At 41.6% G+C, this 15,191-nt stretch overlaps 2 protein-coding genes across 3 annotated transcripts in view; one reads left to right on the top strand and one right to left on the bottom strand.

The window, feature by feature from the left end:
- Nucleotides 1–8,096, bottom strand: part of RPA1 (replication protein A1) — a 74,169-nt gene extending 66,073 nt beyond the window's left edge. The window contains exon 1 of the mRNA XM_049636751.1: nucleotides 7,945–8,096. Coding sequence (XP_049492708.1) covers nucleotides 7,945–7,977 — 33 coding nt within the window. The 5' untranslated portion in view covers nucleotides 7,978–8,096. The remainder of the gene's footprint in view (nucleotides 1–7,944) is intronic.
- Nucleotides 8,097–8,292: 196 nt separating this feature from the next.
- SMYD4 (SET and MYND domain containing 4) overlaps nucleotides 8,293–15,191 on the top strand; it is a 70,995-nt gene continuing 64,096 nt past the window's right edge. For both annotated transcript variants that reach the window (XM_049636749.1, XM_049636750.1), the window contains exons 1-2: nucleotides 8,293–8,482; nucleotides 9,596–9,741. In XM_049636749.1, the coding sequence (XP_049492706.1) occupies nucleotides 9,608–9,741 (134 nt within the window). In that variant the 5' untranslated portion in view covers nucleotides 8,293–8,482; nucleotides 9,596–9,607. The remainder of the gene's footprint in view (nucleotides 8,483–9,595; nucleotides 9,742–15,191) is intronic.

Here is a 15,191-nt window from a genome sequence, read left to right as displayed (position 1 = left end):
TTGATAAACCCTAGCCAGTTTGATCAAAAAGAAAAAGGAAAGGACCCAAATAAATAAAATAAAGAATGAAAGAGGAGAGATCACAACACGGCAGAAAGACAATAATATGAGAATATTATAAGCAATTATATGCCAATAAATTGAGCAATCTAGAAGAAATGGACAAATTCCTAGAAACATACAAACCACCAAAACTGAAACAGGAAGAAATCGCAAATCTGAACAGACCCATAACCGGTAAAGAAACTGAATTAGTAATCAAAAATCTCCCAAATAAACAAGAGTCCAGGGCCAGATAGCTTTCCAGGGGAATTCCATCAACCACGTAAAGAAAGGTAAGACCTATTCTTTTGAAGCTGCTCCAAAAAATAGAAATGGAAGGAAAACTTCCAAACTCATTCCATGAGGCCAGCATTACCTGATTCCAAAACCAGACAAAGACCCCACTAAAAAGGAGAACTACAGATAAATTTCCCTGATGAACAGGGATGCAAAAATCCTCAACAAGGTACTAGCCAACCGGATCCAACAACACATTAAAAGAATTATTCACCACGATCAAGTGGGATTTATACCTGGGACGCAGGGCTGGTTCAGTATCTGCAAATCAATCAATGTGATACATCACATTAATAAAAGAAAGGACAGGAACCACATGATCCTCTCAGTAGATAAAGAGAAAGCATTTGACAAAATACAGCATCCTTTCTTAATAAAAACCCGTAAGAAAGTAGGGATAGAAGGATCATACCTCAAGATCATAAAAGCCATATACAAAAGACCCATCACTAATATTATCCTCCATAGGGAAAAACTGAGAGCTTTCCCCCTAAGGTCAGGAACATGACAGGGATGTCCACTCTTGCCACTGTTATTCAACACAGTATTCGAAGTCCTGGCCTCAGGAGTCAGACAACACAAAGAAATAAAAGGCATCCAAATCGGCCAGGAGGAAGTCAAACTTTCACCTTCACAGAAGACATGATACCCTATGTGGAAAACCCAAAGATTCCACCAAAAAATTGCCAGAACTGATCCATGAATTCAGCAAAGTTGCAGGATATAAAATCAATGCAGAGAAATTGGTTGCATTTCTATACACTAATAATGAAGCAGCAGAAAGAGAAATCAAGGAATTGATCCCATTTATAATTACACCAAAAACCACAAAAATACCTAGGAGTAAACCTAACCAAAGAGGAGAAAAATCTATACACTGAAAACTATAGAAAGCTTATGAAAGAAATTGAAGATACCAAAAAATGGAAAATATTTCATGCTCACTGATTGGAAGAAAAAATATTGTTAAAATGTCGATACTGCCCAAAGCAATGTACATATTCAATGCAATCGATATCAAAATAACATCAGCATTCTTCAGAGAGCTAGAACAAACAATCCTAAAATTTGTATGGAACCAAAAAAGACCCCAAATAGCCAAATCAATCCTGAAAAAGAAAACCAAAGCTGGAGGCATCATAATCCCGGACTTTAAGATGTATTACAAAGCTGTAATCATCAAGACAGTATGGAACTGGCACAAAAACAGACACTCAGATCAATAGAACAGAATACAGAACCCAGAAATGGACCCACAAATGTATGGCTAACTGATCTTTGACAAAACAGGGAAGAATATACAATGGAATACAGTCTCTTCAGCAAATGGTGCTGGGAAAACTGGACAGCAACATGCAGAAAAATGAACCTGGACCACTTTCTTAAACCATACACAAAAATAAACTCAAAATAGATGAAAGACAAATGTAAGACAGGAAGCCATCAAAATCCTCGAGGAGAAAGCAGGCAAAAACCTCTTTGATCTTGGCCACAGCAGCTTCTTACTCAACACGTCTCCAGAGGCGAGGGAAACAAAAGCAAAAATGAACTACTGGGACCTCATCAAAATAAAAAGCTTCTGCACAGCGAAGGAAACAATCAGCAAAACTAAAAGGCAACCAACAGAATAGGAGAAGATATTTGCAAACGACATATCAGATAAAGGGTTAGTATCCAGAACCTATAAAGAACTTATCAAACTCAACACCCAAAACACATATAATCCAGTGAAGATATGGGCAAAAGACATGAATAGACACTTCTCCAAAGAAGACATCCAGATGGCTAACACATGAAAAAAGGCTCAATATCACTCATTATGAGGGAAATACAAATTAAAACCGCAATAAGATACCACCTCACACCTGTCAGAATGGTTCACATTAACAACTCAGGCAACAACAGATGTTGGCAAGGATGCAGAGAAAGAGGATCTCTTTTCCACTGCTGGTGGGGATGCAAACTGGTGCAGTCACTCTGGAAAACAGTATGGAGGTGCCTCAAAAATTTAAAAATAGAATTACCCCACGACCCAGCAATTGCACTACTAGGTATTTATCCCAGGGATACAGGTATGCTGTTTTGAAGGGGCACATGCACCCCAATGTTTATAGTAGTGCAATTGACAACAAAGTATGGAAAGAGCCCAATGTCCATCGACAGAAGAATTTTGATAAAGATGATGTGATATATATATACAATGGAGTATTACTCAGCAATCAAAAAGAACAAAATCTTGCCATTTGCAACTATGTGGATGGAACGAGAGGGTATTATGCTAAGCAAAATTAGTCAGAAAAAGACAAATATCATGACTTCATTCATATGGAATTTAAGATACAAAACAGATGAGGGGCACCCGGGTGGCTCGGTCGGTTAAGCGTCCAACTTCAGCTCAGGTCATGATCTCACAGTTTGTGAGTTCGAGCGCTGCATCAGGCCCTGTGCTGACAGCTTGGAGCTTGGAGCTTGGAGCTTGGAGCCTGGAGCCTGCTTTGGATTCTGTGTCTCCCTCTCTCTCCATCCCTCCCCCACTCTCACTCTGTCTCTCTCTTGAATATAAATAAACATTAAAAAAAAAACAACAGATGAACATAAGGGAAGGGAAGCAAAAATAATATAAAAACAAGAAGGGGGACAAAACATAAGAGACTCTTAAATACAATGAACAAACTAAAGGTTGCTGGAGGGGTTGGGGGATGGGCTAAATGGGCAAGGGGCATTAAGGAAGACACTTGTTGAGATGAGCACTGGGTGTTATACATAGGGGATGAATCCCTGTAATCTACTCCTGAAATCATGATTGCACTATATGCTAACTTTGGTGTAAATTTTAAAAAATAATAAAAACCACATGCATATATTAACTTATTACTGTTTGTGTCATCATAAATAGTGCATATAAGATTAAATCTTCTGGGACATATAACATGATATGTACATTTAAAATAAAATTGCCTCGGGACACCTTGGCTCAGTATGTTGAGCATCCAACTCTTTGATTCTGGCTCAGGTCATGATCTCGAGGTTTGTAGGATCCAACCTCACACTGGGCTCCATGCTGGGTTGGAGCTTGCTTGGGATTCTCTCTCCACCCAACCCCCCACCCTCCTGCTGTGTGTGTCTGTGTGTCTGTGTCTCTCAAAATAAATTTTTAAAATATTTAAAAAAATACAAAGCAACAACCCAATTAAAAAATGGGCAAAAGACTTTAGAATAGACATTTTCCCAAAGACGTAGAGATGGCCAACAGATACATAGGATCCTCAACATCACTAATCATCATGGGAATGCAAATCAAAATCACAGATTGGCTACTATCAAAAAGACAAAAAATATGAAGTGTTGGCAAAGATGTGGACTAAAGGGAACTCTGGTACACTGTTGGTGGGGAATGTAAATTGGTGCAGTCACAACAGAAAACAGTGTGGAGGCCCATCAAAAAAATAAAAATCAAACTACCATATGACCCAGCAATTCCACTTCTGGGTAGGTACCTGAAGAAAATAAAAATACCAATTCAAAAAGACATATGCACCATTATGTTCAAAAAGCATTATTTACAATAGCAAAGATAAGGAAACCACATGTCCATAAACAGATGAACAAAGACACAGACATAAACATAGACACACACACACACACACACACACACACACACACACACAGGAATATTACTCAACCATAAAAAAGAAATTTTGCCATTGTGACAACATGGATAGACCTAGACAGTATTATGCTAAATGAAATAAGCCTGACAGAGAAGACAAATAACATGATGTCACTTACATGCTGAATCTATAAAATACAAAATAGAAACAGACAGATACAGGGAACAAACTACTGATTACAAGAGTGAGGAATGATTGGGGCTGTGGGTGAAATTTGTGAAGAGGATTAAGAGGTTCAGGCTTCCAGATTTAAAAAAAGAAAAAAGGGTCATGGGGATGTAATATACAACACAGGGAATTTAGTAACAATGTAATAACTTTGTATGGTGACAGACAGTAACCAGATTTATCATAGGGATCATTTCCTAACCTATAAAAATACCAAATCACTATGATGAACACCTAAAACTAATAGAATACTGTGTGTCAATTGTACATAAATTTTAAAAAATACAAAGCAACAGAATGTAGTAGTCAAGGGCGCATCCATCCAAATCTTCACCCCATTGACAAATTATTTAACCTCTCTGCACTTTAATTTCAGTGCAGATGCAGGTAATTATAAAAATCTACCTTATGGGGTTACTGTAAGTATTGAGTATTATACATAAAGTATCTGGCACAATGGAAATGGCAAAAATATTAGTTCCCTTCTCCTTTCCTTATATTACCCAGTAACTTAAGATACAAACGCTATTTATCCTGTTTACCACAGTAGTTACATGCATAATCTCTTCTTTTATGATGTTAGCTCTTGCCCCAAATGTCTCTCCTATTTATGTGTCAGTTGCATACCCTTTGGGCCGGTGTCTTTTGAACTAAAATGATACTACTTGCTTTAGCTGATAATCAGAGTTGGCAAAGGTGCTCCACACTCAGTCACCACAAACACAAAAATTTTGTCGGGTTACCTGGGTGGCTCAGTCAGTTAAGCGTCTGACTCTTGATTTCAGCTTAGGTCATGATCTCAGTTTGTGAGTTCAAGTCCTACATCAGGCTCTGCACTGACAGCAGGGAGCCTGCTTGGTATTCTCTCTCCCGATCTCTCTGCCCCTCTCCAGTTCATACATAAGTGCACACTCTCTCTAAATAAATAAACAAGTAAGAAACTGAAATAAAAAAATTTTTCTTCTTGGGGCATCTGGGTGGCTCAGTTGGTTAAGCATCTGACTTCAGCTCAGGTCATGATCTCATGGTCTGTGAGTTTGAGCCCTGCATCAGGCTCTCTGCTGTCGGCATAGAGCCCACTTCAGATCTTCTGTGTCCCCTGCCCCATCTCCCCCGCCCCCACTGGTTCTATCTATCTCCCTCCCTACCTCTCAAAAGTAAATAAATAGGGGCACCTGGGTGCCTCAGTCGGTCAAGGATCCAACTTCGGCTCAGGTCATGATCTCCTGGTCTATGAGTTCAAGCCCCACGTTGGGCTCTCTGCTGTCAGCTCAGAGACTTCATATCCTCTGTCCCCCTCTCTCTCTCTTCCCCTCCCCCGCTCGTTCTCCCTATCTCTCTCAAAATAAATAAATAAACTTTAAAAAAACCCACAGGTACTTTAAAATAATAATATTTTCTCTGACATAGGCCATAGCAACATCTTGCTGGCTATGTCTCATGAGGCAAGAGAAAGAAAAGCAAAAATAAACTATTGGGACTACATCAAAACAAAAAGTTCCTGCCCAGCTAAGGAAACAACAAAACTAAAAGGCAACCTACTGAATTGGAGAAGATATTTGCAAATGACATCCAACAAAGGCTTAGTATCCAAAGTATATAAAAAACTGATACAACTCAACACCAAAACCCAAATAATCCAATTAAAAAATGGGCAGAAGATATGGACAGACGTTTCTCCAAGGAAGACATACAGATGGCCAACGTGCAAAAATGCTTAGTATTACTCATCATCAGGTTAATGCAAATTAAAACCACAATGAGATAGCACCTCACACCTGGATGAGGATAAGGTGAGAAAGGAATCCTCATGCACTGTTGGTGGGAATGCAAACTGCTGCAGCCACTATGGAAAACAGTATGAAAGTTAAAATAGAACTACCTTAGGATCCAGTAATGGCACTACTGGGTAGTTACCCAAAAAATATGAAAACACTAATTCAAAAGGATATATGAACCCCATGTTTACTGCAGCATTATTTACAATGGTCAAATTATGGAAACAGCCCAAGTGTCCATTGGTAAATGAATGGATAAAGAAGATACGGTACGTATATATATGATGGAATATTATTCAGCCATAAAAAAAGAATGAAATCTTGCCATCTGCAACAACATGGATGGAGCTAGATGGTATAATGCTAGGCGAAATAAGTCAGTCAGAGAAAGACAAATACCATACGATTTCACTCATGTAGAACTTAAGAAACAAAACAAATGAGCAAATGAAACAAAGAGAAAGAGAGAGAGAGACAAACCAAGAAACGGGCTCTTAGTTATAGAGAACTGACGGTTACCAGAGAGGAGGTGGGGGGGGATGGGGGAAAATAGGTGATGGGGATTAAGAGTGCACTCATCATGATGAGCACTGAGTAATGTATAGAATTGTTGAATCACTATATTGTACACCTAAAACTAATAGAAGTATGTTAACTACACTAGAATTAAAATTAAAAAAAAAAAAAACTTTTTAAAAGCTGGAAAGGAAGCAAGAACAAGAGGGAATATGCAATGATGGGAATGGGGGGGGGGGGTACACCGGGTGGAAGTGAGTAGTCCAGGCAAGAAATGATGATGCCAGAGTGGATGAAAGAGAAGTAGATGTATTTAAGAGAAATGTGTGGAGGTAAAACCAAATTCGGTGATGGACTGGACATCTAAAGTGATGGGAGTCTGCAAGAAGAATGATTCCACAATTTCGGGCTAGCATACCTTAGTGGATAATGGTGCCATTCATCCCTATAGGGAACACCAAGAGGCCCCAACTTACTAAAATAATGGATCTACTTTGGGATATGTTGAATTTAAAATCTCTTTGAGGTATCGGGTGGGCAGACAGAAAATAGAGGTTTGTCTTTCAGATAAAGGTGGCTCCAGAGGTGCCTGGGTGGCTCTGTTAGGCAACTTACTCTTCGTTAAGTCACAACTCACAACTTGTGAGTCCAGGCCCCGCATGAGCCCTGCATAGGGCTCTGTGCTGACAGCCCAGAGCCTACTTGGGATTCTCTGTCTCTCTCCCTCTCTGCCCCTCTCCCGCTAGCGTTCTGTCTCTCAAAAATAAATAAACAAAAAGTTTTAAAAGGTGGTTCCGGACAAAGACACTTGTGTGCAACTGACATATAGATGGTAATGGTATGTCTTGGTAGAAGAGGGCCTAGAACATAACCTTGAGTAAACAACCTACAATGAGGGACCTGCAAACAAGACGAGGAAAGATCGGGCAAGCCAAGCCAAAAAAGCCAAAACATTAAGTTAAGAAGTAATGCTCAACACACTCAAACGCTGCTGAGAACTCTGTTGGTTAAGTTGAAAACTGAAAAGTGGCTGTTAAATTTAACGACTAGGAGGCACTGTTAACTTCAGCCAGCGTTCTTTCTATAGCGATCGAAGGGAACGATGGATTGGAGTCTGTTAATGGGTTAACCCGAGGTGTGCTGAAACGACAACTCTCGAGAAGTTTGCTGTGGACAAGGGGAGGGAAGGAGACAGAGACTAGCCAAAGGAGGGAGATGGGGGACAAACAAGTTCATTTTGCTTCGTTTTCTTAAGTACAAAAAACACGGGCATATTTAAAAGAGGACAGGAAAACTCCTTCGAGGAGAAAGTGATGATTTTAGGGAGTCACCCGACGGTTTCCTGTCCCACCCCCGTTATCTTCTCCCGCGTTCTCTCCCCATAGCCTCCAGCCTCTCTCGCCTTCTCCACCCCGACACGGCCAGGGCCCACAGCTACCCCGGGGCCCGCTGGCCCGCAGGCGTCTCCTCACCGCAATGGCCCCCTCGCTCAGGTGGCCCACCATGCCCCCGCCGCACCAACTCCCGCGCTCCGGATCCTCCGCAGCCCCTGTTTCACTCCCGGGGCCCCGCGCGCTCCAAAGCTATTGGGCCAAGGAGCTACAGGCACCACCCCCGCTTTCCGACATGCGCAGGGCACGGAGGCGGGCTTAAGGGCGGAGCAGCCACCGCGTTGGCCGAGGAGCTGCGAGCAGCCCACGTGACACGCCTGAGCACTGGTTCAGGACCTAGTCTCCCAAGCGGCCTAGGGGCGGGGCCTGGGCCGCGGGGCGCGCGGAGGATGACGCGAGCGCTAACCAAGGGCGCGAGGTGCAGTTCCGGAAGCTTGCCGAGAGGCTTCTCGGTGGAAAGCCTGGCTCGGCCTTTGGCGGGCCGACTGGAAGAGAGAGCTGTTCCCTGATAACCCTGCTGCTGGCCATAGTCAAGCAGTAACTTGACTACTTTCTCAACCCAGGGCGGAGCTCCCGCCGGTGCTAGACCTTGAGCTTGGCACAGTGGGGATCTCTGAAGGTAAATAGAATCCAGTCCCTGCCCTCAGAGGAGAGTATGGTCTGTCCAGGGAGTTACCACAGTGAGGGGTCCTCACTCCAAGTAGACATGATATGGGCCTCAGGAGAGACACAAAGTGTGCTGCGATCACAGATGGAAAATCAGGGAAGGCTTCCCAAAGGAGGTGCCATTCAAACTGAGCCCTGAAGGGTGTGTGCAGGTTTGTCAGGTGGACTGTAAGGATAAGGATGCGCCTGGATGAATGCGAAGCCTATGCACAAACTGGAGAGGTGAATAGCCTGGCAAGCTGGGGATAACTTTAAGTAGCTCAGGATAGTGGGTTACAGAGGAAGATGACTTAGGCATTAGAAAATGAGCCAGGGGTAGGGGTGCCTGGGTGGCTCAGTCAGTTAAGCATCTGACTCTTGATTTTGGCCCAGGTCATGATCTATCTATCTCACAGTTGGTGAGTTCAAGCCATTTGTCAAGCGCCTCGCTGACAGTATTGAACCTGCTTGGGAGTCTCTGCCCCTCGCCTCCTCGCTCTTTCAAAATAAATAAATTTTGAAAAAAAGGAAGAAAACAAGCCCCAGGTCAAATAGTGAAGGATTTGTACTGGGCTTCCCTAAATGCTTGGAGGAGCATTGATTAATTTAAGGCAGAGGATGGACATCTGTCTCAATATGAAGGATGAATTGAATTTAGAAAGCCAGGTAGGGGACTGAGGGCATGGAAACTAGTTACGCCAGACAAGAGATGGTGAGGACTTGAACTAAAGGAATGACCTGGGGATTGAAAGAAAAAAACTGAACTATACATAGAAACATTTGTTAATTTAATAGTTGCTGAGGAGAGAGAAAAACCTGGGATGTCTCAGTTTCTGACTTGAGCATCTTGGGAGATGGAGGTCTAAGAGGCAAGCGTCCTTTGTGGAACAAAGTAGGCCTTCAATAAATATTTCTGAATAAAAGGATGTTCAGTGTGAGAGAATATAGATCCTCAGCATGTAAAGTACAGAAAAAGACCACAAGAATTGATTTGGTTGTTTCCCATTTGCTTGAGTGAAATCTTGATTTTTCTAGGATTGTGCATTTGTAGAAATCTGAATTCTTTATTTTCTTATTCATTTTATAGACCTAAAGTAGGATGGATCTGCCTGTGGATGAGTGGAAATCATATGTATTTCAGAAGTGGTCTTTGCTCCCGAAGTCCATTCAGGTCACAATCTCTACTGCAGAGACTTTGAGCGATATCTTTCTTCACTCCTCTTTGCTTCTTCAGTAAGTGAATGAAAGCTTTAACCAGGGAAATGTTGGCCTCGAAAATGTTCTCTTTTGCCATTTTCTCTCAATTTCTATCTCTTTTTCATGGAAGGATTAAGTTCAGATTTTTTACATTTTGGAGCATTCAGCAGTTCTTGCTATTTCCAGTTTTCCCTCACCTACTGTTATAGAACAGACAAGATAGCTTTTTTGGTGTTTTGGTTTCAGTAAGCAATGCCGTGCTGTGGAAAGTAGGCTGTGAACTTTGCCATCTCCCAAAGATATAGTGGAGATTTACTAGCTGCATATAGAAATTTATAAGCGCTCACATTTAGAAAGGACTTTAGGAGTCATATATTCAAACTCTCTTGACTACCATCCTCAATAAGAAATTCTATTTTATATCATAACCTAGTACATACATACGTATACAGAAAATTACAACAAGAGTTTCCCAAAACTTCATTCAGCGAATTTTTATTGATCACCTGTTTTGTGTCAGACACTGTGCTATATGCTTAGTGAACAAAAAATACATCAATGAGGGGTGCCTGGCTGGCTCAGTCAGTAGAGCATGTGACTCTTAATCTCAAGGTCATTCAAGCTCCACATTGGGCAGTAGAGCTTACTTTAAAAAAGGAGGAGGGGGGGTGGTGTGCGGGCCTGGGTGGCTCAGTCGGTTGAGCATCCGACTTCAGCTCAGGTCATGATCTCACGGTTTGTGAGTTCAAGCCTCACGTTGGGCTCTGTGCCCACAGCTCAGAGCCTGGAGCCTGCTTTGGACTCTGTGTCTCCCTCTCTCTCTGCCCCTCCCCTGTTTATGTTCTCTCTCTCTCTCTCTCTCTCTCTCTCAAAAATAAATAACCATTAAAAATTATTTTTAAATAAATAAAATTTATTTTAAAAAAATTTTTTTAACGGTTATTTATTTTTGAGAAGAGAGAGACAGAGCATGAGCAGGGGAGGAGAGAGAAAGAGGGAGACACAGAATCTGAAACAGGCTCCAGGCTCTGAGCTGTCAGCACAGAGCCCGATGCAGGGCTCGAACTCCCGGACCGCGAGATCATGACTTGAGCTGAAGTAGGACGCTTAACTGACTGAGGCGCCACCCAGGCGCCCCTAAATAAATAAAATTTAAAAAGGGGGGTGCCTGGGTGGCTCAGTCAGGTAGGCAACAGACTCTTGATTGTGCAGAGGCTGCTTGGAATTCTCTCTCCCTCTCTGCCCCCCCACCACGTGCACATGCTCACTCTCTCTCAAAATAAATAAATAAACTTAAAGAAAAAAAAGAAAAGGACCTTACCACTTAAAAAGAAAGAAAGAAAAATACATTAGTGAATCCAAAATAGACACAGAGCCTTACCCTTGAGGAGCATAATTGTGGCAAGGAGAGACAGACAATAAACATAAATAAGCACATATAAGGATATAGTATGTTAAAGGTGCTAAGTATAGTAGAAAAAAAAAACAAAAATAGAACAAGATAAGGGAAATAGGCAGTGCCAGGAGTGAGAGTGCAGGTTGTGGTATTAAACAGTGTGATCAGGGGCACCTGGGTGACTAAGTCAGTTAAGTGTCCGACTTTGGCTCAGGTCATGATCTCACTGTTTATGAGTTCGAGCCTCTCATCAGGCTCTGTGCTGACAGTGCGGAACCTGCTTGGGATCCTGTCTCTCTCTGACCCTCCCCCATTTGTGCTCACTCTTTCTCTCTTTCAAAAATAAATGAATAAACTTAAAAAAAAAAAAACACCTCTGAATAGTGTGATCAGATATGGTCTCATTGAAAAAGTGGAAGTTGAGCAAAGTCTTGGAGATACAGGAGTTAACAAATTAGATATTTGAGAGAAGAGTACTCCAGACAGAGATCCCAAGGTGGGATGTGTCTGGCATGTTTAAGCAACAGCAAGAAGACTAGTGTGCATGAACAGAGTAAACCAGAGGGGGAGGAGCAGGAAATAATATCAAAGAGGTAATGAGACATGCATGGGGGTTGGGGGACAGCAAGTGGTACAAGTCGTGTTGGCCCTCCTACGTGCCTTTTCTTTTTACTCTGAGTAGGAGATTATTGCAAGGCGTGGTAGGCAGACTTCTAAAGATGATGCCCCCTCCCCAACACTCCCAAGTCAGTTGACCTTGATACACAATTATCTGAGTGGGTCTGACCTAATCAGGTGACCCCTCTAAAAGCAGAGCGTTTTTCCCAGCTGGTAGCATAAAGGAACATCAAAAAGATTCAAACCATGAGATACGCATGTGCTTTTAATGACTTTAAAGATGGAGGGGGACCACATGACAAGGAATGCAGGCAGCCTCTTCAAGCTAAGAGTAGTTCCTGGCTGATAGCCAGCAAGGAAGTGAGGACCTCAGACTTAGAACTGGAAAGAACTGGCTTGATTTCAGCCTTGTGAAACCCTATTCAGAGAACTCAGCCAGACTCACCTGCACTTCTGATCAACAGACTGTGAGGATAATAAACGGGTGTTCTAAGCTGCTGAAGTTGTGGTAATTTGTTACCCAACAGTAGAAAACTAATTCCCAGGGTTTTGAGAGAACGATATGATTTGATTATATTTTAAAGCAGGGGTCAGCAAACTACAGCCTGCAGGGTAAATCCGTCCTGCTGCCTGTTTTTATATGACCATCAACTAAGAATGGTTTTTACAGATAAGCATTTACAGTTGATTTGATGATTTGGGAACACTGGCTTTGAATCCCAATTAAGTAAAATTCATTAAAAAAAAAATCCATTCTCATTAGTAGACCTATATTACGCAGGGTGCCTGGCCTGCTCAGTCAGAAGAACTTGTGACTCTTGATGTTGGGAAGGGCGGCCAGAGGATGGGGGGGAACCAACTTAAAAAAAAAGTAGACTGGTATTACAAGACATTATACTCAATTATTTTTTAAGTTGTATCAATAAAAATTTTATAGAAATTTGTTTTCTCTTTTCTTATAGAACTACCTCTGTAAGAGCCTCAATTTTACCTCTTGGCCCACAAAACCTAAATATTTACTCTCAGACTCTCCACAAAGTTTGCTAACTCCTGTTTCAAGGGATTACTCTGACCACAGTGTTGAGGATAGACTATAGGACAAGCAAGGGTGGAATTAGAGAAACCTGTTGGGAGGCTGTCACATTAATCCAGGTGAAAAATGAGGTGATGATAATTTGGACCAGGGTGGTGGTGGTGGGGTTGACGAGAAATGGTTGGATTCTGAAAGTAGACTTCATAGCATTCCTTGAAAGATGGAATGTGATATATTAGAGGATGAGAGAAGTAAAAAGTGACTCTAGGGATTTAGGCCTAAGAAAGATGAAATTACCATCACCTGGGAAGACTGCTTTGGAACAGTTTTGGAAAAGAAGATCAGGGGTTCCTAGTTCAGTTTGAGATGTCTAATAGACATCCAGGTGGAGGTGTCTAAGTCAGCACGACATTTAGGAGAAAGCGCTGGGCTGGAGATAGAAATATGGGAGTCATACATGGTATTTTGAGCTGCAGACTGGGTAAGTTCACCATGGTAGAGAGTATAAATGCTTACTGCGTATGATATACCTTGATATTTTCCTTTCTATTTATCTCATTTAAAAAATACTAATCAAGACCCACTAAACTGATTTCATGACCCACTGAGTCATGACCTACAGTTTGAAAAATACTGTCTAAATCTCTATGGGATCTGTGGATTCCTTTTACAGAATTTCTAAAAATGATAGACAACTATTGATGAGAATAGCAATGGTAGCAGAGTTATCCCAAGGTAGTTGGATATGGCTTACTAACACCAAGATGTCCTAATCCACAAGAATCATTTGAAGTTTTGGTGCATGGAAAGGAATATAAATGAAGAGGGTTTGCTTGGTCATTTACTATTGGAGTTCCTCAAGACTCCAACCTAGGCTCTTTTTCCTTTCCACTCTGTATCCTCAACTGATACAGTCTCATGTACACCCATGACATCAGTTACCTCCTCTGTATGCTGATTATCCTTAAAATTTTATGTCCAGCCCTCACCTCCCTTCTGAGACTCAAATCTCTAAATCCAGCTGACTACTTAAAAGTCCTAAAGATACTTAAAATTGAACATATCCAGGGGCACCTGGGTGGCTCAGTTGGTTGACTCTTGATTTTGGCTCAGGTCATAATCTCATGGGTTTGTGAGTTCAAGCCCCATGTGGGTCTCCACACTAAGCATGGAGCCTGCTTGGGATTCTCTCTCTGCCTCTTTCTCTCCCCACCCCCCCCCCCCCCCTCTTTTTCTCTCTCTCGCTGAAAAAAAAAATTCAACATATTCAAAATCAAACTCACAGTCCCTTCCAGTGGTCCCTATCTTAGTGAATTGCACTACCTTATTTCAGTTCTTAGAGCTAAGAACCTATGAACCATTCTATATTTAAAAATAACTCATGGCAGGGAGGGGCATCTGGCTGGTTCAGTTGGTGCAACCTGCAAATCTTAATCTCGGGGTTGTGAATTTGAGCCCCGTGTTGGGTATAGTGATTAATTAAAAATAAAAACTTTATGGGGGCGCCTGGGTGGCTCAGTCGGTTAAGCGTCTGACTTCAGCTCAGGTCACGATCTCGCGGTCCGTGAGTTCGAGCCCCGCCTCGGGCTCTGGGCTGATGGCTCGGAGCCTGGAGCCTGCTTCCGATTCTGTGTCTCCCTCTCTCTCTGCCCCTCCCCTGTTCATGCTCTGTCTCTCTCTGTCTCAAAAATAAATAAACGTTTAAAAAAATTTTTTTTAATAAAAAAATAAAAACTTTAAAAAATTGTTTTTTTAAATAGATAAATACAACTCACAGGGCTCCTGGCTGGCTCAGCTGGTAGAACATGTGACTCTTGATCTTGGGGTTGTAAGTTTGAGCCCCATGTTGGATGTAGATTTACTTAAAAATAAAATCTTTAAAAAAATAAATACATAAATAAAAACAAAATCTTAAAAAAAAACAAACAAAAAAATAGCTCATGAGGGGTGTCTTGCTGGCTCAGTCAGTAGAGCATGCAACTCTTGATCCCAGGGTTGTGAATTCAAGACCTACATTGAGTGTAGAGATTACTAAAAAATAATAATAATAAGGTTTTAAAAAATAATTAAATTAAATATAAAATAAGAACTCATGATCACATGATAGTAGTACAAATGGAAAGATGGGCAAATGGAGGTAAATTGTTGTAAGGTTCTTCTATTGTTTAGGAAATGGCAAAAGTACTAACTGAAGATAGTAAATAACTCAGGGATTCATTTTTTAATCTCCAAGATAACCACAAAACAAATATTTAAACATTTATAATAAGAGGTGCCTGGGTGGCTCAGTTGATTTAACTTCTGACTCTTAATTTCATCTCAGGTCATGATCCCAGGGTCATGGGATCGAGCCCTGCACTGGGCTCCATGCTGAGCCTAGAGTCTGCTGAGTCTGCTTGGGATTCTCTCTCTCTCTCTCTCTCTCTCTCTCTCTCTCTC

The sequence above is a fragment of the Panthera uncia genome, chromosome E1, assembly GCF_023721935.1.
Source record: "Panthera uncia isolate 11264 chromosome E1, Puncia_PCG_1.0, whole genome shotgun sequence".
Classification (NCBI taxonomy): Eukaryota; Metazoa; Chordata; class Mammalia; order Carnivora; family Felidae; genus Panthera; species Panthera uncia.
This window is presented reverse-complemented; position numbering and strand designations above follow the sequence as displayed.